General features: G+C 44.7%; 1 protein-coding gene across 11 annotated transcripts in view; it reads right to left on the bottom strand.

Moving 5' to 3' along the window:
- The window catches only part of LOC308388529 (uncharacterized protein), a 55,771-nt gene extending 31,251 nt beyond the window's left edge, over nucleotides 1-24,520 (bottom strand). For 9 of the 11 annotated variants that reach the window (XR_013970114.1, XR_013970115.1, XR_013970116.1 and 6 more), the window contains exons 1-7: nucleotides 24,090-24,486; nucleotides 21,831-21,910; nucleotides 5,124-5,159; nucleotides 4,577-4,843; nucleotides 3,800-4,066; nucleotides 433-540; nucleotides 84-285 (exon numbers count right to left, since the gene is read on the bottom strand). Coding sequence is in view for 1 of the 11 variants with exons in the window: in XM_080869302.1 (XP_080725428.1) it covers nucleotides 270-285; nucleotides 433-540; nucleotides 3,800-4,066; nucleotides 4,577-4,843; nucleotides 5,124-5,159; nucleotides 21,831-21,867 (731 nt within the window). In the remaining 10 variants the exon portion in view is untranslated. Of the gene's footprint in view, nucleotides 1-83; nucleotides 541-3,799; nucleotides 4,067-4,576; nucleotides 4,844-5,123; nucleotides 5,160-21,830; nucleotides 21,911-24,089 lie in introns of those variants that run through there. The other 2 variants (XM_080869302.1, XR_013970123.1) reach the window with 2 other exon arrangements.
- Nucleotides 24,521-24,879: the final 359 nt, after the last annotated feature.

The raw sequence follows: 24,879 nt of genomic DNA, 5'->3' as shown, positions 1-24,879 counted from the left end.
ATCAGAGTCAAAGTTCACAATTTGACAATAAATAAATGAATAAATAAAGTAACAATAGCAAAATTGTTATGGTTAAAGCTGACCTTGGAGAGAAGTGTTTTGGCTGTGTTGAGCTTCACCCTGGTTGATCCTGTGTTTCATAGCAGAGCTCTGGTTTGTGCTCTGAGTCCTAATATAGTAATAAAATATAGTAAAACATTCAATTTGATAAGAAACACAGGTTGTAATTCTGGTTTGTTGAAAATGTGAAGTGGGAGATTTGAACCAACCTGATAAAAGATTTATCTGTAAAAAAGACAAGTACATGTTTTTCTTTTTACTTTTTCTGGTGCTGTGACATTACATGGAGTGTTCAGGATACATCTGTGATTCTGAATAATTACATAATAACGAGATCATAATCAATCTCGTATCGGAAAGAAAAAGTCTCACCTTTTAACAGCTTTATGTAACACAGCAGCAGAAGAAGAAGAATCAGTAAAATTCCACAAAGAAGTCCAGCGATCAACAGAGTAGGAAACGTTTCAGTCCTGGACTGTGCTGTAAGAAAGAATAACATTAATTATGAGGTGAGGTGCAACCAGGTAGCGTCAGATGGACTAAAGCATAATGTCTCTTATAATATTATAAAATAGAGCCTCACAAACAAGTGGAATAATCACAAAGTATGCATATGTAAGTGTTAAAAGCTTCTTTAGGCTGCTCCCTTGTCACAAAGACTCGCCTGATATTGCATAATTTTTTGAAGAGTCAGTTTAATATGATGGATACTTTGTAGTGTTTATGCCACAATATCCATGTTTGTGAAGCCCTGAAATCTGACCTGGTGCTTTGTGATAACTTATCCATGCTTATTTTGAATGAAGAAGGTTCAGCTTTAAGTTAAAGTACCCTCTGACTTCAGCTGCTCAGTATTTCACTGTCAATCTTAATCTCTCCTACAAACTTAGACTCTGGTCGGACATATATTTCACTATTCTCCTAATGTTAAGTTAGTTCTGTTTGCATCTTGTATGTTCTGAATTACTTCATATTTTCTGTTCTGAAGATAGTGGATAGAAACTTGTGGAGAGAGACACAATATCACCCAAAAATCCATAACCCCTGCCACATTACATAAATGTTATTGATTGACTTTGCATGTTACTCAGTGAAACATGTATTTGATCCCTAAGTAAACTGTGACTAAATACTTGGTGGAGAAACGGTTGTGGGCAAATGTAAAGGTATGTAGATTGTGGGGGTTGCCATATAGTGCCTTGAATGGCTTGTCTGAGAAAGGCAAGAGAAAATCAAAGAGAAGACAGAGAACCCGCACGCGCTCGTTTGTGCGTGTGGAGCCAAGGAGAGGAGAAGTAGCCGTCTTGCGCATGTTGTCACGGTCAGCCACATTAAGGAAGCGTCACGTTTCGGCTGAGCCCAAAAGGGGGATCCGAGAGGTCAGTCAAAATTAAGTTGCTTGTACGAAGCTTGGCTTTTTCTAGCCGCTAGCCACAACATGTGGTGCTGCAGGCCATCGCCGACAGCGTGGTGGTGGGAAGTCGGAGCGAAAGTTAACCTTAGCTGCACTGTTCTTTAAGACCCACCTCCGTTTCCAGTTGGATTAGGCCGAGTTCGGCCGTTAAGTGAATGTTCGGAGCTAACGAGTCTCTGCGAGGGCTTTAGCGACCTCACTTAATGTTGCCAGTTACTGGCCTGAGTTTGGGCTCATTCTAAGAAACAAACACAAGAACAATGTGAGTCAGCGGTGAATAGGGTATGTGTTTCGTTCGGCTGTCTGTGAAAGCGTTGCCGTTGCGTAGCCTGGTGATTTTCCCACGCAGTGTCACCCAGAGACAAAGGTATGGTTTCTATTTTCTTTGCTTTTGTGGACCCCAAACTCTATTGCTCACTCCGGCTGCTGTATCTTTGGTCAGCTTAACAGACTAGGATCCCACTGTCGTCTCCTGTTCACTACAGTTACACCTTCAAAGAAGACACTGTATATGGTTTCATATCCAAAGGACATTTTTGTTGGGACTGACTTGTAGAAACTGGGACCATTTCCTTATGAACATTGTAAATTGTGTTATGTTGATGATACAGTGTTAATCATTCGAGAGGGGACAGTGAATTGATGTAATCTGGAAACCCTTGGTTTTAAAGGAGGGTTTCTGTAAGCGCTCTAAGGAGAATTAGTTCCTTTTATTTCTATTATGTTGTTCGTGTTGTGATTTTTGGACCCCATCTATTGGAGCATAGACAATTCAGGCCAATATTTACTCAACTATATCGGGTCATATTTAAGCATTTTGTTATGACGTAAAACTTGTGTAAATTCTAGTTATAATCTGGATTGTTTTATGTTGTAATGTAATATATTAAGCTCCATGAATTTGTCCTGTTTTGTTGTGTTGTTTTAAAGTGTTGGTAGGTGTCGTAAAGGCGGTGTGTAGTGGGCCACCATGTGGTGATGAAAGGTGAGGCTAGTACGCAGGGCATGGAGGAACAGTTTTCTGATCATTGCTGTGATAGTTATTTCAGATATAATATCATAGAAATGTAAATGGAGCTCCTACTTGAGACATTTGTTTTGTACTTTTCGAGTTTGTGTAGAATAAATAAATGTTTTTCCTTTTTTTACATTTTCCTCATTTTTTGCTACTGAAAGGCATACAAGTACCGTAGTTTTCGGTAAGCTGCTACTTTTTCCCCACACTGTGAACACTGCGGCTTATACTGACGTGTGGCTAATGCATATTTTTTTCATGCGGCCAAAAACATTTTGCCTGGTAACAGTAGACCAATCAAAATGATAAGTAGTATATATACGCTATATATTTTTATCGGTTGTTAAGAGATGTTGTAATGTTGTTTGTGCACTGTTACATAAAAAAACCATAAGCAACGTAATTTGTGTGTTACCAACACATACGTATACTTAAAGGTAGTCGTGTTACAGGTGCTGTTCGAGGAAAAAAAGCATTTGCAGTATGTATTTTTGTATGTTACCATAACGTTTATGTTACCACGTTGATGTTACCTTACGGATAAAATTAAACGTTAAAAATCCTCACGTGTAATATTTCTGTGTAAATATCTCATATTACAAGTGAAATGCATACGGCTTAAAATCCGGTGCGGCCTGTACAAGTACAAAATAGATTTTCTTTCTATAATTAGAGCATGCGGCTTTTAATCAGGTGCGCTCTGTAGTCCGGGATTTACGGTAATCTAACAAAAGCACAAGTCAGAAACTTTACGTCCTGCAGAAGTGGCAAAGAAGGACCAAAGATTGCCGCTACACCATCTATAGCTAGTCTAAACCAAGGGGTTTAAAACAGTGTGGTCACCATAGGATTGCACTGCCCTGATGTTGTGAGCATTCAACATCAGTATACCTCTATGTAGGTTTCCAACAACATATAAGAAGCAATAAGACCAAACTGCCATGCTATGAGAACATCCTTCTTTTTGCTAAGCACAGGAGGGGAAAAGGGTCCAAGCTGTATTAATACTGATGTAATTCACTTTCCTCCACTCTGTCCTCTTACATAGGCTCATAGTGCATTTTATCCTTTCAGTGCATACATTGTTTTTGCTCTAATTCATTATGATGTTTTATTTTATTTGTAAATTACGCCTTTCCATTATTTGTTGTGATGTCTCCTTGCTCCGACCACAACAACAGATTCACAAGAAGACAGAAGACTTCTCATAATAGATACAAATAGAAACATAAAATCAACAGAGAAAACTTAACACAGTATATTGATAATCATGAGTGAATGTATATTTCAAACTAAATGACTGAACTCACAGGTTATCTCAATGGTGACAACATCACTTATATCAGTGTAGTAAACTGGGTTTTCTCTTGTTCCTCTGCAGCGGTAGATTCCTCCTTCAGATACTCTGATATCTCTGTTTTGTTGATCTCTGATTTGACCTTCAGAGGTTGTTTGGGTTCGTCTGAACCACTCATATTTCCATCCATCAGAGCTCTGCACAGAGCAGGTCAGTGTCACACTGCCCCCTACAGGTATGATTGTTGTTCCTGCTGTCAGTGTGGCCCTGGGTCTATGTGCTGTTATGAAAGAGGAAGAAAAATAAATAAATATCTGTGATTCGTTATAACAACATATGAACACTGAAAAACAATAAAGTTTATATTTTTATTAGTTGATCTCTAAATGACCACAGCATAAATGTTTGTCTATTCTCTGTTGAAGGAAACACAATGATGCATTAAAATGTCTCTTCCTCATTTTTTGGTTTAGATAACAGAAACATCTTCACTTCAAACTTCATGAAGCTTTTGATGTTTCTTCTTTTCCTTTAGAAATGTAATTAAGTTGAATTTCATCCATAATTGCTGTTGTTAAAACTCACACACCTGCTAATGATAGATTACAGAGTCTGTGAGTATTGTAGCACTGACTTTACTGTGAACGAAGTAACAGGTACAGTGATCTTGGTTAAAGTTCAAATTTCAGTGACAAATTGAATTAAATGTTCTCTATTTTATAATTCAGTTGAGCATTTGAACAGGGATCTACAGCATCTACATTTATGCTGTCAGTCACTGAAGACTTACCTAATACAGTTATAGAGAGAGTATTACTGTTCTTTATATGACCTGAGCTCACCCTGCTACCAAAGCACTGATATTCACCACTGTAACCTGTAGATGTAATTTCTAATCTAAAGTCTTTGTCTGCGTTGTAGGGCACAAATTCTCGACCGTCCTTCTTGATTTCGTAATACCAGTCAGTGTCTTCTCCTTCATTCATGTCACATTTGAAGGTAACAAACTCTCCAATGAAAAAACTGGACGAGCTGGGTTCAATAGTTAGCACAGCATCTAGAATCCAACACAACCACAAAGTTTACAATCTGAAACACTTTTATGCACGACACAATCTGTGACAGTACGTTCATACACTGTTCATATATTGTCCATATATATATTTTACTATTCAAAACACAAACTGTGTTTATATTCATAAAATTATAAATATAGTGATGAACAATGAAATAAAAACAACAATGTGAAGTGCTTAAGACTGATAAAGCAGGTAAGATGAATCTTTACTGAATAAATAAAAAAGAAAGAAACAAGAAAAGTAAAACTTTTCAGTCACCTTGAACATGTCCAGTGCAGAGTAGCGTACAGAGCACTACAATAAAAGAAAAAATGTCAGACATTATCAAATAAAAGACACTCAATATGTGTGTGTAGTTTGTCAATCATACAGATCATGTTAGTGTGTTTATGTCATACTTGAGTGTCTAAGGAGCTCGGTGAGAAAGTGACTGGACTTCTTTAGGTTTCCTGAAGGTGTTTCATATCTTTTCTGAGAAGCTTCTTCAGTTCTAAAACCAAATGGTGGAGAATCCCAGGTATTTAAACCCTAGTGGTGGAATCCCTTAAGAAGGCCGTTAACTCAATATTGATCCTGTGCCTCATCACATGAGCCAAGGTGTGAACAACAGTGTGGGTCATTGTCACTGGAGGTTTGACTTTTTTTGTTAACACTAGAATTACTGAGCCTTTTTTTTCCCTGGTGCAAGTCCCTACTACTAGATTTACTAGCCCTGCGCAGATTTGCATAAATTCCCCCGACCCTAACACCTCTTGGCACCCCGCTGAGATTTTCACAGGTCTTCAGCTCCATTGTTCCCTGCAAGGCTACTTTCCTTCTTTACCTGCAGCGTACACACGCACATCTATATCTACATACACACACACACACACACACACACACACACACACACACACATATATTTTATATATATATATATATATATATATATATATATATATATATATATATATATATATATATATATATATATATATATATATATATACACACACACACACACAGTGTTGGGGAGTAACGGAATACATGTACCGCCGTTACGTATTTAAAATACAAAATATGAGTAACTGAGCGAGGAGGGAGAAAAAGGAGAGTGGAAAGTGTAGAATAAGGAGGGGATGTTTTTCTCATTATCATTTAATATTTTAATATCGCGTACCGTCAGGTAGAGAAGACATGACAACTCGTGTGATTTCTACTCCCACCAGCTCTGTTGCATCTTTTACAGGGCAGGAGGGGAGCGGGTCGTCGGAAGCTACACCAGAGGAGCACGAACCAAGGGAGAGGCGAGTAGTGTCGGTGGACTACACCACCCTGAAACCTCAGGATTTGATTGAACGCGCTACCGGGTTCAGTGACAGTAACATCTGGCTGGACTGGATAGCCCAAAATGCTAGAGAACAAAAAGTGGCTAATTGTGTAGCCTGCGCTTCGGCAAGGCCGCGTTTATTTATAGAGCCTGCACCTCTGCATCCAGAGGATCAGTGGGGCTATAATTGTATGTTGCAAATAACTAGAGGAGCTGTGAATATGGGGAACTGCACTGTGTTGTCCAGTCTATTTCCCCCTATTGGCAAGCTCACGCAAGTAGGGCCGTTTATGCCCCGGAAAGATAATTATACGTGCTTTAAGTTTACCACAGATAAAGTTAAATATCGGTTGGGGGAAATTGACCCCAGTTGGTGTTCGGTCACCCAGATCGGGAGGACCACCAACAATGTGAGTGATGCAGCCACCCTAATTGGGACTTGGGCTAGGAGCGGGCTGTATTACTATTGCGGGCACAGGACTCTACTGGTACGTGTTCCTCTTGGGAGCGTGGGGACGTGCGCGATGGTGAGACTAGGAGCGCCACTTATGCTAATCGGAAATAAGGTAAAATCAATTCCCTCACACAATACGCGCACTTTGACAGCCAGGCGCAAAAGACACATTTTAAGGAAGAGAGGAGTACATGACACAAATGTTTATGACCCTAGAATGAATTCCCCCACCTGGATCGACTCCATTGGAGTGCCCAGGGGGGTTCCAAATGAATTTAAACTTGTTGACCAAATAGCAGCCGGGTTTGAAAATATTCCAATAATTTCTGCTTTCTTTCCAGTGACTCCAAACAAGAATGTAGATAGGATTAATTATGTTCATTACAATGTACTGAGGCTCTCTAACCTGACCAGAGACGGCATGGAGGGGTTAGCGGAGCAGGTGGGTCCGACCTCGTTAATGGGAGTGCAGAATAGAATGGCCCTTGACATGTTGTTAGCGGAAAAGGGGGGCGTATGTGCTATGTTTGCCGACCAGTGTTGCACCTTTATTCCAAACAATACTGCAGATGGGTCGGTAACCAAGGCTCTGGAGGGCCTAAAGAGCCTTTCTGAAACTATGCATGATCACTCCGGTGTTGGTAATCCGTTAGAAGGCTGGCTGACCTCAGTGTTCGGACGGTGGAAGGGGGTCATCGCTTCGGTCATGTTTTCTTTGTCTGTTGTGGTGGGTATTATGATTATTTGTTGTTGTCTCATCCCTTGTGCCAGAAGAATGTTCAAAAGTATGTCTGTGAGGGCAGTGGACCCTGGAGTCATTACTCCAATGTCCATGATGCCAATGATGCATGTGGAACTGAATGTGTAAGCCAAGGAGGGACACAACTGTTTGTGACCTCTGGATTCTCCAGAGGTCAACAGAGGGAATTGTAGAATAAGGAGGGGATGTTTTTCTCATTATCATTTAATATTTTAATATGCCATTATTAGTTCATTAGAAGTATATAACCAGCTTTGCATTAAGCATAAATTGAAGTTTTTGATCTTACATTATTCTTTGCATTACAGTGATGGTGATAACTTTAGTTTGATCTTTTCTTACAGGTACCAGAATAATAACATGATTTTCCATTGCAGATGTAACCATGATCATTCCATACACATTGCAGTTTGTTGCTCATTCTAGAGTTGTGCTCAAGGTAATTAAAGGTTAAAAGCTACAGCCAGCGCGAGTCTGGCTGATCTATGGAGGGCAAAGGCTTTGAGCTTGGAAGGCCGCACGCGCTTACACAGCACTTATAAGATGTTATTCTTGATGATTTTGTGCTTAGTCATGTTTTAATATGTTTTAAGTAGAAGTAGCTGATCCAGCAATATTCATTTAATATTATATACTTGATTTAGAGCAATACACACTGATGGTCTTAATAAATGAAAGAGTCCTTGTAGCTGCCATGTTGTGTCTTAGCAGGGTACAGACGGTTCCAGGAGACGGGGGCAGTCAGCATCTGCCCTCGGGAAGGAGACAATGTTATTCTTTGTGTTAAATAAAATTGTCAACATTGATTGTATTACACCTGTCACTACGCATGAGGGGGCGTTCTAATACCCTGATTTCATAAAACTATGGTGATGTGTTTTTTGAGATGAGATCTGAGACTGTCTGCATACAGTGTCCATCTCCCACGTGTGTGATCATTAAATCATCGTTTGACTCAACCCGACCGGACCAGTGTTGTTATTGTGGGTTTTTCCTCTGGTGTCCATCTCCAATATTTTTGAACCATAACAAAAGGTACGAGTTGTCATCGAGGAAAAACGGGAGCTGGAAGCATGTAAATATAATAATAACCACTTCAGCCAAGAAGAGTGCCTGATGAGCCCAGTTGTAAGTAAGCTATTAAGACTCGACTGTACACCGTGTTCATGTTTTCCTCCGAAAACAATAAGTTCCGTTGGAGCAGCCTTTCAACGCCTCTCTTTGTCTCTCGCAAGAAAAGTTGACCCAGACAGCAAAGTAAAGCTATTTTTCGGCTACGAGCCGACAGGGACCCCGCCGTATTAGTCAGAGGTCCCTTTACTACAGTTCGGAGTCGCGGACCTTCAGTAATAGTAATAAATCACACAGCAATAGTACATTCACGTTGTTGTAAAAAGCATGATAATATATTAAGTAATCCAAAGTATTCAGAATACGTTACTGTCATTGAGTAACGTAACGGAATACGTTACAGAATACATTTTGGGGTAACCTTCCCAACACTGTATATTTTTATTTATATATATATATATATATATATATATATATATATATATATATATATATATATATATATATATATATATATATATATATATATATATATATATATATATATATACACATATACACAGGGAGTGCAGAATTATTAGGCAAGTTGTATTTTTGAGGAATAATTTTTTATTATTGAACAACAACCATGTTCTCAATGAACCCAAAAAACTCATTAATATCAAAGCTGAATGTTTTTGGAAGTAGTTTTTAGTTTGTTTTTAGTTTGAGCTATTTTAGGGGGATATCTGTGTGTGCAGGTGACTATTACTGTGCATAATTATTAGGCAACTTAACAAAAAACAAATATATACCCATTTCAATTATTTATTTTTACCAGTGACACCAATATAACATCTCCACATTCACAAATATACATTTCTGACATTCAAAAACAAAACAAAAACAAATCAGCGACCAATATAGCCACCTTTCTTTGCAAGGGCACTCAAAAGCCTGCCATCCATGGACTCTGTCAGTGTTTTGATCTGTTCACCATCAACATTGCGTGCAGCAGCAACCACAGCCTCCCAGACACTGTTCAGAGAGGTGTACTGTTGTCCCTCCTTGTAAATCTCACATTTGATGATGGACCACAGGTTCTCAATGGGGTTCAGATCAGGTGAACAAGGTGGCCATGTCATTAGTTTTTCTTCTTTTATACCCTTTCTTGCCAGCCACGCTGTGGAGTACTTGGACACGTGTGATGGAGCATTGTCCTGCATGAAAATATCGTTTTTCTTGAAGGATGCAGACTTCTTCCTGTACCACTGCTTGAAGAAGGTGTCTTCCAGAAACTGGCAGTAGGACTGGGAGTTGAGCTTGACTCCATCCTCAACCCGAAAAGGCCCCACAAGCTCATCTTTGATGATACCAGCCCAAACCAGTACTCCACCTCCACCTTGCTGGCGTCTGAGTCGGACTGGAGCTCTCTGCCCTTTACCAATCCAGCCACGGGCCCATCCATCTGGCACATCAAGACTCACTCTCATTTCATCAGTCCATAAAACCTTAGAAAAATCAGTCTTGAGATATTTCTTGGCCCAGTCTTGAGGTTTCAGCTTGTGTGTCTTGTTCAGTGGTGGTCGTCTTTCAGCCTTTCTTACCTTGGCCATGTCTCTGAGTATTGCACACCTTGTGCTTTTGGGCACTCCAGTGATGTTGCAGCTCTGAAATATGGCCAAACTGGTGGCAAGTGGCATCTTGGCAGCTGCACGCTTGACTTTTCTCAGTTCATGGGCAGTTATTTTGCGCCTTGGTTTTTCCACACGCTTCTTGCAACCCTGTTGACTATTTTGAATGAAACGCTTGATTGTTCGATGATCACGCTTCAGAAGCTTTGCAATTTTGAGACTGCTGCATCCCTCTGCAAGATATCTCACTATTTTTGACTTTTCTGAGCCCGTCAAGTCCTTCTTTTGACCCATTTTGCCAAAGGAAAGGACGTTGCCTAATAATTATGCACACCTGATATAGGGTGTTGATGTCATTAGACCACACCCCTTCTCATTACAGAGATGCACATAAACTAATATGCTTAATTGGTAGTAGGCTTTCGAGCCTATACAGCTTGGAGTAAAACAACATGCATGAAGAGGATGATGTGGACAAAATACTCATTTGCCTAATAATTCTGCACTCCCTGTATATATATATATATATATATATATATATATATATATATATATATATATATATATATACACACATACACACACACACACACATATATACATATGTATATATATACAGTGTTGGGAAGGTTACTTTTAAAATGTATTCCATTACAGAGTACAGAATACATGCCCCAAAATGTATTCTGTAACGTATTCCGTTACGTTACTCAATGACAGTAACGTATTCTGAATACTTTGGATTACTTAATATATTATCATGCTCTTTACAACAACGTGAATGTACTATTGCTGTGTGATTTATTACTATTACTGAAGGTCTGCGACTCCGAACTGTAGTAAAGGGACCTCTGACTAATATGGCGGGGTCCCTGTCGGCTCGTAGCCGAAAAATACCTTTACTTTGTTGTCTGGGTCAACTTTTCTTGCGAGAGACAGAGAGAGGCGTTGAAAGACTGCTCCAACGGAACTTATTGTTTCAGAGGAAAACACGAACACGGTGTACAGTCGAGTCTTAATAGCTTACTTACAACTGGGCTCGTCAGGCACTCTTCTTGGCTGAAGTGGTTATTATTATATTTACATGCTTCCAGCTCCCGTTTTTCCTCGATGACTGCTCGTACGTTTCCACTCTCCTTTTTCTCCCTCCTCACGCTCACAGACCCATGACGTGTATGGCAGTCCATTCTCCCTGCAACACGGACTACACTGCCCATGATGCTACATTCTTTAGAGCTATGCTTGTAGCATTCTGCCTGTTAGCTTAGCACAACAACAACAACGAAAAGGCGCTCTCTCACCTAGGAAACACACAGTCGCAGAGAGAGAGAGAGCGTCGCCCTGTAGCCATGGCAACCATAACGCTGCCGCCTGGAACAACAGAACGTAGCTGTCAAACAAAACCCAAACAGTCCTGACCCGCGACAATATGAAACAGGAAAGTACCGCAGTGTAATCTATTTATTTCAACAAAGTAACTGTATTCTGAATACCACCTTTTTAAATGGTAACTGTAACGGAATACAGTTACTCATATTTTGTATTTTAAATACGTATTCCGTTACTCCCCAACACTGTATATATATATATACACATGTATATGTGTGTACATTTTTATTTAGCTGCTTTTGTCTTGCACTGTCCACTTTTTTGCAATGACAATGCAGATTTTCCACTTGTGGGACAAATAAATTCAGATTTTCCACTTGTGTGTGTGTGTGTGTGTGTGTGTGTGTGTGCAACATTGGCATTTGTTTACTCAGATCCAAGGCAGGCCAAACCTCTGTGTTACAACCTACATACAAAAGACACACATTCACAATATATGGGTACACAAGTCTGTTTTATTTCAAGGTGTTTCAAACTTTACAGCATTTGCAGACCCAGTGTCCATCACCCCTGCATTTGGCACAGGTGAATTTCTGACATGTTGCACAGGTAAACCTGCTGCGATTCCTGTTGCAGCTCTCTTGCACCTGGCACTGTGTTGTCTTTACGGTCCCTGGCACAGCAGCTGCAGCAGCTTCAGCAGCCTGCCTCTGTGCTAATATTTCCTTGTGCTGCATGAATCGGCAACGAAGCTGCTAAGCTAGAAAACTCAGAAACAATCTTCTTTTGCCCAGTAATGTTGTTTTGCGCTGCAGCAGTCTGTGCGACAGTGAAGTAAAGAAATTGTCCGTTGTGACATTTCTCCCAACATCCAAAAATGGCTCCATCAGTTTCATGACCACGTTCTCTGCCAGCCTCTCTCCCTTCTGACAACTGGGGTCCTTTCCCAAGTAAGGAGATGCACTGCAGACATATTTGGTCTCCAAGTCTGTGGCCATCCAGAACTTGATCCCAAATTTGTCTGGCTTGGTTGCAATATACTGTGTGAATGGACAGCGAACCTTGGTAGGGAACAGCTGTTCATCTATGGTCATGTGTTCTCCTGGAGTGAAACTCTTAGCACAGTTCTCATTGAAGCGTGTCCAGATGTCGGAGATCGCCGCAAATTTGTCTGTCTTCACCCATTCTGCCCATGTGTCCCTGTCATCAAATCGAAGGTGTTGTATAATTGAAATGAATCTATCTCGGGGCATTGTCTCTTTGATTACTGGTACCAGAAATCTTTCTGACCAGCAATCCACAATGGCACCAACAGCACACATGCTTGCTCTTACAAACAGGATTGAAATGAATGCCATCAGTTCATGAACTGACAAATTCCAGTCCGGCTCTGTTCTGTGGGCTTGATGTACTGTGCACTCCCTGATGGTCTGCAGCATTCCCACGTCTAACAGGCAAAGGAAGCTTTGGAGCACACTTGTAATCTTACGCTGTCGGAAGATAAACAAATAGAGAATGGTAAATTTACATGAACCTCACTCTAAATGGGTTTATATAAATATCATATCTACTATGGCAGTGACAAACCTTAGCAGACTCTGTGGGTCCAGCTTGCGCAGTGAAGCACGAACGATTTGCTACTGCACTGGGCATTCCAATGTCCTCCTCTACCCACACAGTGCCGTCTTTTGCTGTGTGGCTCTGGCTTCTTCCGTGGAGGCATGTTGGGTTCTTGTTCCGTCTCCTTTTCAGATTCTTCTGAGGAGGTATCAGTGGCCTGCTGGACAAATGAAACCTCTCCGCCATCAGAATCTGCTTCGTCCATTTCCTGAAGCAAGGCCAAAGCCTGTGGTGCAGAGAGGTTCTTCCTGCGTGGCAGTGATACAGAGGCCATCCTGATGTGCATTCTTAGAAATGCGAACAAGAAATGATTCTCCCGCCTGGGTTGGTCTACTTTTATGCACAGCACTGTGCTGTAGTCAAGCAATGCCACTCCCTCACATACACAGTGACAATGGAACAATGGAAGATCTGTGCTGAGAGTCAAGGAAGGTGTGAATGTGTGTCTTTTATATTTGCAAGTCAGTCAATGTGTGGGATATTTTGTATAGATACGGCAGCAATTTCTGAAAGTTGTAACACAGAGGTTTGGCCTGACTTGGATCTGAGCAACTCTGAGTGAGCAAATGCAAATGTGCCAGGCCTCAAGGATAATGGGTGGTTTGCACAACAAAAGCTGGAGGAGAAACGAGCTGACGGCCTGTGAAAATCTCAGCAGGGGTGATTAACACCTCGGGACTTGCAGCAGAAAATAAACAAGCCAGTAATTCTAGGGGGCAGGCAAATGCAGGGGGGGGGGACTAGAGGGGCTTGAGCGCCCACCCATTTCCTGATGGGTGCCCAAAGTGCCCTTTTGTTGAGGCAGCTTTTTAAAAAAAATTTATTATTATTATTTTTTTTAATGTGTGTGTGCGTGCGGAGTCTTGTCTGTGCCCCTCAACAATAATATTTAACTATTAATCACAGTTTTGCTAAATAAAAGGATCTGGCTTGCATCAGTCACATGATCACATTTAATCAATGATCGCCCTTGACGGCAGAACGCGCTGGTTACGAGCCGGGAACGAGCTCACAAAGAGCACGCGCATTTTTTGCAGTTCGGAGCTGTAGGAGAAACACAAGTTAACTCAGAGACACAGACTGATGCAACAAAACCAGTAAGTAGGTGTACAGCGCACACTGTAGTGTGTAGCACCCAGGAGTATTAGCTTATTACGTACACGTTGGTATGTTGAAACAAACGAGCGTGCTGCGTGTGCAACAGCGCGACAAACATTACCTGTCCTTTTATTAACTGCACAAGTAGTGCTGGTCATAGCTGCTGGGTACCTGTGTAAGGCTGTCATGGGTCTGTAGCTCTGTCCACCGTTTTAGGGAACATATTTAGTTTTAAGGTAAGTTTCCGGGCTTTTCCTGCCTTTCTGGAGGGATTATATTTCACTAAAAAACGATCTAATATGCATGTCCACATAATTATGCATTATTATAATTATAATATATTAAAAAACACACGCTGTATTTTAAAGAACATACATTAAGAAGCAGATTATATTAGATTTATATTTTAAACAAGACAAAATTTGGATTTTACAGCAGTAAAATGATTGTATCTCTACAGTTTAAAAATGTAATAAGCTTTGCCCCTGCACAGAGTGGATAGTGAAACAAATGGAACACACGCCTCCGCTGCTTAAATAATGATAATATTAATGATATTATTTCATATTTATTACTTCCCCCTCCTCATTGCTTTATTATTGTAGCTCTAGTAATAAATAATAATGTAAGGATTCTGGATCAGCACCATGATGCCCATAGTATATACAGTATTCTGAAGAAGGTCTAAAATGTCACTGTGTGTGCGTGCATGTGTGTGTTTTATTTAGATGGATTTAAAAAAAAAAAAAAATTACTCATGATATAACATTGGAGGTGGAGGTGGTCAACAATTACAAGTACCTCGGGCTGTGGGTGGACAACAAACTGGACTGGTCATGCAACACAGAGCACCTGTATAAAAAAGCCCAAAGCCGACTGTACTTCCTCAGGAGGCTGAGGTCTTTTAACATCTGCAGGAAGCTCCTGAGGATGTTTTACCAGTCAATGGTTGCTGGAGTACTTTTCTATGCTGTGGCGTGCTGGGGGAGCAGCACAGCAAAGAAGGACTCATCCAGGCTGGAAAAACTGATCAGGAAGGCTAGCTCTGTGGTTGGCATGAAGCTGGACACTCTGGTGTCAGTGGCAGAGAAAAGGACACTAAAAAAACTGCTGGACATTATGAACAATGCTGGGCATCCTCTGCACACGGCCATTAACAACCAGAAGAGTCTGTTCAGTGACAGGTTGCTTCTCCCAAAGACAAGAACCAACAGACTTAAAAACTCCTTTGTCCCACACGCCATCAGACTGTTTAACGCCTCTCTGGAGGGGAGAGGGAGGGGAAACAGGAGGACAAAGGAGGGGGGAACGACTAAGCAGTAGTGCCTCTTCACTTCACTGTGCAATACCTTTTGTGCAATACTTTTGTTAATAGTCAACGGTGCAATAGACCTCAATACTTTAAATGTGCAATTCACTTGTATTTTTTATTTTTATTCCTATTTATTCTATTTATCCCTGTGGCGTGGGTGTGGTCCTTGGCCAGCTGCAGAGGAGGCGTGAAGCAGTGAGCTCCCGGGGCGGCGCAGGGGCGGGGTGAACAGGTGTGCTGGGATCTGACAGTGATTGTGTCTCTTTATATGTTGGCAGTGACAGACGGAGACGGAGGTGACAGCAGAGAAAGAGAGCGCGGAGTATATGAGTCCACGTACAACCCCGAGTTTAATAAAAGGTTTCTGCATTGTCAAAGTCGCTCCGGCTGGTATTTCTTGGGTCCACCGTTACACTGGTGCCGAAACCCACGCGTGATGTCCGGTCCCCTGCCGGCTCCCCCTGCTCCCCCGGCGGCGCCGCCGCCCGCCCCGCCGCCCGCCCAGCCGCTGCAGATCTTGGGCCAGATGATGGTGGACATGGCGGCGATGGCGGCTCGTCAGGCGGCCACGCAGGACCAACAGTTGGCGTTGCTTCGCCTGCAATCGGAGCAGCAGACCGCGGCTCTGGGGCGGCTGCTGGGGAATGCGGCCGCGCCGGCTCCCGCCCCTCCGCTGTCGGTGACGTTGCACCGGATGCGGGATGGGGAGGACCCGCTGGTTTTCATCGAGGCTTTCCAGGCCACGGCGGTGGCCTGTCGGTGGCCGGAGGAGGAGTGGGCCGCCCGGCTGCTGCCGCTTCTGTCGGGTGAGGCCCAGACGGCGGCGCTGAGCCTGCCCCCCGGCTCGCGGGGGGTGTTCGAGGACGTGTGCCGGGCGGTGCTGGATCGTTTGGGGCTCTCCCCGGAGGATTACCGCCGTCAGTTCCGGGCCAGCAGGATGTCGGGGGGGGAGCGGCCGTTTGCCTGGGCTCGGCAGCTGGAGGATGCGGCAGCGAGGTGGCTGCGACCGGGCCCCTCGGCTGGGGAGACGCGGATGCTGACCATGGTCGTCCTCGAGCAGTTCGTGGGAGGCCTGCCCGAGGCGACGGCTCGTTGGGTTCGCTGCCACCGCCCGGCGGATTTGACGGCGGCGGTGACGCTGGCAGAGGACCATCTGGCGGCCGACCCGGTACCGGGCCGTGAGGAGCCGCGGCGGGGCGCCCGTGTTCCGCCGCCCAGGCCACCGGCGGCGGCGTCGCAGAGGAGAGGCGGCGGCCCTGCGGGAACGGAGCAGGCAGCAGGGTGGAGCCCCAGGAACCCGTTCCGGCCGCTGCTTCCCGCCGGAACCCCGGCGGCCGCCGAGGTTGCCCCGGAGCCACGGGGAGCCGCACAGACGCCGGGGCCGGACTGTTGGAAGTGTGGGCGGCCGGGGCACCTGCGCCGAGACTGTCCGCTCATGGAGGTGGGGCAGGTGTTCCGCGTTGCCGGCGCTCCAGCGCCCGCCCCCGGTCCAGGAGTGACGTACCGCGTGCCGGTAAGGTGTCAAGGGGGTATTCGCCATGCTTTGGTGGACACGGGCTGCACGCAGACTCTGGTCCACCAAAGTTTGGTTCGCCCCGGGGCATTGTTGGAGGCTGACTGGGTGGAGGTTAAATGTGTGCACGGGGATATTCACAAGTACCCAGTAGTGTCACTGTTGCTGAAATTCAGGGGCAAAACGCATAGAGTGAAGGCGGCGGTTAGCCCGCGCCTGTCGCATCCCCTTATTTTGGGTACGAATTGGCCGGGGTTCCACAGCTTACTGGGGCAGTACGCGGGGATGCGATCGCGGTCTGTAAATTCGTGTGACGTTTGCGCGGCGCTCGGCGGTGACGCGGGGTCGACCGACGCTGACTCTGGGGGGGAGGAGGAGGCGGGGACTTCCACGGAAGCCCCGCCGCCTCCCGTTGTGTACCCCACGGAAGATTTTCCACTAGAGCAGTCTCGGGACGACACCCTACGCTCAGCCTATGACCAAGTGATGGATATTGATGGTCGCTCGGTGCGCCCCGATGCTGCGCGAACGTACCCTCATTTCCAATTGCGGAACGATCGGCTTTATAGAGTGAGCCGTGACACTCACACTAATGAAATCCGCACACAGTTATTGGTGCCGCAAAGCCGCCGGGAAATGATTTTCCAGGCGGCTCATTCGAACCCCATGGCAGGGCACTTGGGTGGCGAGAAAACTCTGGAGCGCATAATGGCCCGATTCTATTGGCCGGGCATTTGGGCCGACGTGCGCCGCTGGTGTGCGTCGTGCCCCGAATGCCAGCTGGTTAACCAGCCGGCCGTGCCAAAGGCGCCGTTGCGCCCATTACCGCTGATGGAGATCCCGTTTGAGCGTATTGGCATGGATCTCATCGGGCCATTGCACCGGAGTGCACGCGGCTATCGCTTTGTGCTGGTCCTGGTGGACTACGCAACGCGGTACCCGGAAGCAGTGCCGCTACGCACCATTTCAGCGAAGAGCGTGGCGCAGGCACTGTTTCAGGTCATCTCCCGAGTCGGTATTCCGAAAGAAATACTGACTGACCAGGGCACGTCGTTCATGTCGCGCACATTGCGGGAACTGTACGAATTACTGGGTATTAAATCTATTCGGACCAGCGTCTACCACCCTCAGACTGATGGGTTGGTGGAGAGGCTGAATAAGACTTTAAAATCCATGATTCGTAAGTTCATTCGCGAGGATGAACGCAATTGGGATCGCTGGTTAGACCCTCTGTTGTTTGCAGTGCGGGAGGTGCCCCAGGCCTCCACGGGATTTTCTCCCTTCGAGCTGTTATACGGCAGGAAGCCGCGGGGGGTGCTCGACCTGATTAAGGAAAACTGGGAGGAAGGTCCGAGCCCTGCGAAAAGTGAAATTCAGTACGTGCTGGACCTGCGAGCAAAGCTGCACACACTGGGGAGGCTCTCACGGGAGAATTTGCTCCAGGCCCAGCAGCGGCAGCGACGCCTGTATGACAGAGGGGCTAGACTCAGGCAATTTTCACCGGGAGATAAGGTGCTTGTGTTACTTCCTTCTTCCAGCTCTAAATTACTCGCCAAGTGGCAAGGACCCTTCGTGGTCACACAGCGAGTGGGGGACGTTGATTATGAAGTGGTATGGTCGGACAGGGGCGGGGCCACGCAGATTTACCACCTCAACCTCCTCAAAGCCTGGAGGGAGGCGGAGACCGCTTCTCTAGTGAGCTTGGTAAGAGGGAGAGATGAGTTGGGGCCGGAGGCGCCAAAGTCTAGCATCCCCGCCTCCCTCCATTGCAGTGACCATCTCACACAGGCCCAGAGGGCGGATGTTGCTGCATTGCAACAGCGCTTTGCCGACGTGTTCTCCCCCTTGCCCGGCCGTACTTCTCTCATAGAGCACCATTTTGAGACGCGGCCTGGCGTGACGGTGCGTTCACGGCCCTACAGGCTGCCGGAACATAGAAGGCAAATTGTTTTCCGGGAATTGAAGGAAATGCTGAGGCTGGGAGTAATAGAAGAGTCACACAGTGCTTGGTGTAGCCCCATCGTCCTTGTAGTAAAGAAGGATGGGTCTATACGGTTCTGTGTCGATTATCGCAGAGTGAATGAGGTGTCACGTTTTGATGCTTATCCCATGCCCCGGGTCGACGAGCTCCTGGACCGGTTGGGCACCGCTCGCTTTTTTACGACTCTGGATTTAACCAAGGGCTACTGGCAGATTCCCTTGTCTACAGAGTCCCGGGAAAAGACGGCCTTCTCCACTCCGTATGGGTTGTACCAATTCGTGACGCTTCCGTTCGGCTTGTTCGGCGCCCCTGCCACTTTTCAGCGCCTCATGGACCGGGTGCTGCGGCCCCACGCTGCCTATGCTGCCGCCTACCTAGACGACGTCATCATTTACAGTGACACGTGGGCGGGGCATGTGCGGTGTGTGGCCGCGGTGCTGGAGTCCCTGAGGCAGGCGGGGCTCACGGCCAACCCGAAGAAGTGTGCGGTTGGACGGAGGGAGGTACAGTATTTGGGGTACCACTTGGGGAGCGGGCAGGTGCGACCTCAAGTGGAGAAGACGGCGGCGATTGCATCCTGCCCGCGTCCCAAGACGAAAAAAGAGGTGAGACGGTTTCTGGGGCTGGCCGGCTATTACCGGCGGTTCGTCCCAGGGTTCGCGGACCTGACCAGCCCCCTGACTGGTCTCACCCACAAGGGTGCCCCAGATCTGGTCCAGTGGACGGAGCGGTGCCAGGCGGCGTTTGTGCAGGTGAAACGGGCTCTCTGTGGAGAGCCGCTGCTGTTCACACCTAACTTCTCCCTCCCTTTCTGTCTGCAGACTGACGCCTTGAGCAGAGGGCTGGGGGCCGTTTTGTCCCAGCAGGTGGGGGGAGTTGACCGGCCGGTCGCTTACATCAGCCGGAAGCTCACGGACCGCGAGTCACGGTACAGCACCGTGGAGAAGGAGTGCCTGGCGATCCGGTGGGCGGTCGACTCCCTTCGCTACTACCTCCTGGGCCGCCCGTTCACCCTCTGCTCGGACCACGCCCCGCTGCAGTGGCTCCACCGCATGAAGGATGCCAACGCCCGGATCACTCGGTGGTATCTGGCCATGCAGCCCTTTAAGTTCAAGGTGATCCATAGGCCGGGTGCGCAGATGGTCGTGGCCGATTTCCTCTCTCGCTCGCGGGGGGGGGAGTAGGTTCGGCCGGATGGGCCCCGGCCTCAGTCGGGCGGTGGGGATGTGTGGCGTGGGTGTGGTCCTTGGCCAGCTGCAGAGGAGGCGTGAAGCAGTGAGCTCCCGGGGCGGCGCAGGGGCGGGGTGAACAGGTGTGCTGGGATCTGACAGTGATTGTGTCTCTTTATATGTTGGCAGTGACAGACGGAGACGGAGGTGACAGCAGAGAAAGAGAGCGCGGAGTATATGTGTCCACGTACAACCCCGAGTTTAATAAAAGGTTTCTGCATTGTCAAAGTCGCTCCGGCTGGTATTTCTTGGGTCCACCGTTACAATCCCCTTCGTATATTTTATTTATATATGTCTCTGTATTTAAATATGTGTGTGTGTGTATATATATAATATTCTGCTCACGCTCTGTAACTTCTGTCGGTGCTGTGCTTTTGGAAACCGAATTTCCCAGAGGAACCCACCCGAGGGATTAATAAAGTTTTATCTTATCTCTTATCTTATCTTATCTTATCTTATTGTCCAGACATGCCTGGTAAGGACATGAGGAGGAAACAGCAGGAGCTGTGTGAGGCTACTAAAGGCAGTGCTATAACATTTTTCTGTCATCATTTTATTATAGATTAAGTGCAAGAGTTGTTAGGTGTGGATAATTAAATTATAGTTTATTGCAATAGCAAGTTGTGCCTTGTTCTCAGATAGACAGCAAGTGGAGAGTGATATATGAAATGATGGGATGGAAGGAAGAAGAGAAGCAAAGAGTGATTCACAGGCAGAGCCTAATTTATTTCTCACAGTTTTTTGTTGCCTTATGGTTCCAAGCGCTGTCACCAATCTTTGCATTTTGTTATTATCTCATGACACTTGTTTAATCAGCTACCATCTCTCCTGTGGACTTTTGAATGTCTACAGTCTCAGATCAACACAGCCCTGCCCTCCAGCACTATCCACAGCAACCCCTCAACAGCAACATTGTACCCATCAGGTAAAACATCGGCTACGTTTGCTTTGCCTTGTTGCCCATATTAGATTTTTGATGAATGTGTGTTGTTGTTATTCAGCCTGGTTCAATGTGCCCCTTTTTAACTTTGAGCACCCGCCCCTTTAAACCTCTCTGCACGGCCCTGCTAGGGGGTGTTGGGTTTAGGGAAGTTACGCAAATTTGCGCAGGTTTAGTAAACCTAGTGTTTGTTAATCCTGTCCTTTCTGAAAGTCTTTGCAATCAGAAATACAATCTGAATAAACACATACAATACAAATACATTTTCTACGGGCTCCTATGGTTCATATGTTTATCTGTTTTTTTTCTTCATATCTATTTGTGTTATTTCAGCAATAACATTATATGTAGCAGAACCTGGAACATAAAAATATGACAATGCACAGATACATTGATTAAAAAAATCTTAATATGAGTGTCGAGTCTGAGTCAAGAAATGTACTTGATAATGAAGGTGGGAAGCCGCAATAACAGGCAGACAGAGATGGATAAATTCATCAAATTATCACTGATGGAGAAACAAACCTTTCTTAGATAAACTAAAGCAGCTCACCTCTGATCTGAGTCAGTGCACTAAAATCTAATCCAGTCTACAAACAACCATGTTGGTAACAAACATGAGAGTCCTCTGATCACATGACCTGAAATGGTCAAATGACTGATGCTCTGTTCTTCTTACTAAAACATGTTTATGGATCAGTATGAATCAAACAATAGAAGTCAGTGATGTACTCACAGAATAGGCCCAGCTCACAGAGCAAAGTGGCTCCCATCCTCACATCCAGCAGTGACACGTCTGAAAACTTCTACAACTTTCTGTAAAGAGAGAGAGTGAAGCAGCAGCACAGCAGATACCAAAGAGCTGAGAAGGAAACAAAGAGGTTTTTTTTTTTTACTTCTCTCTGCTTCCTTCCTTTTCAACAGAACTAAAACTCTTTAACAAGATCTGACCACGGCATGACGTGTTTATACTCTTTTATATTTATTTCAATTTTCATCTCTCCAGGGTGTATCCCACGTCTCATCCTAAAACAGCTTTGATAGGCTCCAAATCATCTGAGACGCTCAACTTTATAAACAATTAAGAAAATAGATTCATAGAAGAATAAAGTTTTAACTGATGCTGATAAACAGAGATGTCAATATATAACTAAAAATACATATGAACTGACAAAGCTGAGCTTGACTCATTTAAAGTATTTCATTACACTAATGCAGATTTTTTTTAACATGCAATTGTGGTTTGCTGATAAATTCACCCACATGTCGTGAGCAAGCTCAAGCTAAACAGAAATAGTGTCGTTAACCAGAAGTGGACATGAGGCAAGAGGAAGTCTTTCCCCCTCTCTCAGATTATATCTCTGTTACTTTAAAAGTGCTGCTGTGTTTATGGTGATGTCAGCTGGGCTGAGTTGCTGAGGCTAATGGGTAATGGTTTTGAAATCAAATAAACTTTAAACATGTGACAAAGGTGTAAGTGTGGCATGCTGAACTTCAATGCCACATCAGTGCCACAGTTTCACACTTTGTACTTCATATTTTACAGAAGAAAAGGAAGAAAATGCAAACAAAAAACCAAATAGAGGTACAATGTCGCTTCACCTGCAGTTACACCCATTTACTTGTATTTATATTTATTTATTACTATTATTTTTAAATGGGTAACTACTATACACAGATCACAGCCACTTAGCAGTGGGTGTTTCCCCTTTTCACACTCTGGAAACCTTTTAAGAGACAAACGCTCATGTTGTCTTCACCTCAGTTTCACAAGAGATACCACAGAGTGAGATTTACACAGCACTTTTCTAGTTTTAATGACTGTTAAAAGTTAAAACTTCAAGCTACAAGCAGTTTATACTGTACAATTTAAGAACTTCAAATTTCACAGCAATTCTATTATCACCAGATAACCTGAGATGCACCTTCCTATTTTTATGCAGTACAAATATGATAGAGATGAGCTAAACAGCTTCTGTTGAGGAGCTAAATAAAGGCCTTTTATAACTTAGTTAAGCAGAGGCTGAAACACAGTTGATAATGTGTCTCAAACTGCCTGGATCAGTCATATCAGATAGACAAGTGCTACATTTAGAGTTTTGCAGCAGATAAATTCTTTGCTGTGTTTTTTTTTTTTTTTTGCTTTTGGCAGAAAAGGAAGTCTTTGACATGCAGGAGTATACTGAGTATACAGGAGAAGTTTGTCTAATCTAGCTACTGGGGACAGTATGCAGTGACTATGTATGCATCCCAAGTGTTTGCATAGATTCTATGCAAACACTTGGGATGCATACATAGAATGTCCCGAGTTGTACTGTCCCATGTCTTACAGTGTGTTCACACTGAACGCAATAGACGCGAACAAAACGCGCTAGACACCCTTAATTTGACGCGTGCACATTCGCACTTCGACGCGTGTCCAATGCGAATCAATCGCGCATCAAAATATGCAATACACACATGAAGATTAGTCACAGTTCTCACAAGTTGATTCTCAAAGTGCAAACCTTTGTAGATTGCAAAACGTAAAAGTATTATTATGCAGCGTTTTGTCTTCACATGCCTGCCACTTTCGTGCGCCTTCTTCCCTCCTGGTGCAGGTGTGTATTTCCAAATGAAGGTATTAGTTATGGATGTTTTTGTGCTGTTTTTTCTATTGGACGTGATGGTTATCAAAACCAAACATGATAAATTTGGCAAGCGCAGGAAACATGACACGGAGGAGGTTTGTCAACCAGGCTGCAGAATGCAATGCTGTATTGTGCAATAAAAAAATCAGCGAAAAAGCAAAGCAGTGACGGATGAACAGCGGAACCACTGTGTGCTGTTTATTAATAAACAATAAAATATATTCCTACATGACAACATCTTTCTGCTTTTATGCAAAAGCAGAAAGGTATTTGTACATCAGTGGCAAAATAGCGGTGGCTTGCTAGGTTTTGTGCGGCATCCCCAGGTCAGTCAAAAATTTCAAAAGGGATATGAATGAACTTACCAGGTTGCCCGATCTCTTCACATATCTTTCTCCAAGCTCGGTCCTTTTTATTCCTGTCTTGGTACACAAAGCAGCTGGTGTCGTACAGCTCCAGGTGGTTTGCTACAGTGCTGATTAGCCTTTCCTCCATATTGAATGAAGTATGAAGGGCTTTGGCTGGATCTGCCCCTTTGACCTAGGTAAGGGCCACGTCACCAGGCTCCTGATTGGTTGTCGCTGCGCGAATTGACGCTGGAGTTCAGATTTTTCCAACTCGAGCGGTAGACGCAAAACGTGCGAATGCACAAAATGCAACACAAAAACTGACGCGCTGCTTTGACGTGCTGCTTTGACGTGCGTTTCACGCGTTTTTGCATTTTCGCGACGCAAATCTGCTTCCGAATTTTCGCGGGACCCGCAATTGCGTGTCATCGCGCTTCTACATTGACTTTACATGTAAACCTGATGCTCTGATCGCGTCTATCGCCTTCGGTGTGAACACACCGTTAAAGTCTGCATACTGCTGAAAAGTCGGGTGAGTGGAGTCCAGATTATCGCCCCCGGTATCGGGGGCAAAAAGGAGGCGACCACGTTTAATCGGTTATAACACAGGGTGAGAAATATAAGTCCAGACATGTGTGGTATCCACAGAAACCTCTGAATCTCAGCTAAAATCTCATATAAACCATTTCTACAACCACCAAACACACCGAAAACAAGCCATGATTAAACGAGCAGTTACGTAAATGCGCAGAAGTCTGCTAAACAAACAAAACCGAACAAGAAATTCTTCAAACTTAATGTAATCGGC

The sequence above is a fragment of the Rhamphochromis sp. 'chilingali' genome (genome assembly GCF_963969265.1).
Source record: "Rhamphochromis sp. 'chilingali' genome assembly, chromosome: 1".
NCBI classification, from domain to species: Eukaryota; Metazoa; Chordata; class Actinopteri; order Cichliformes; family Cichlidae; genus Rhamphochromis; species Rhamphochromis sp. 'chilingali'.
The sequence above is the reverse complement of the archived record's forward strand: the minus strand, read 5'-3'. Positions and strand labels throughout refer to the sequence as shown.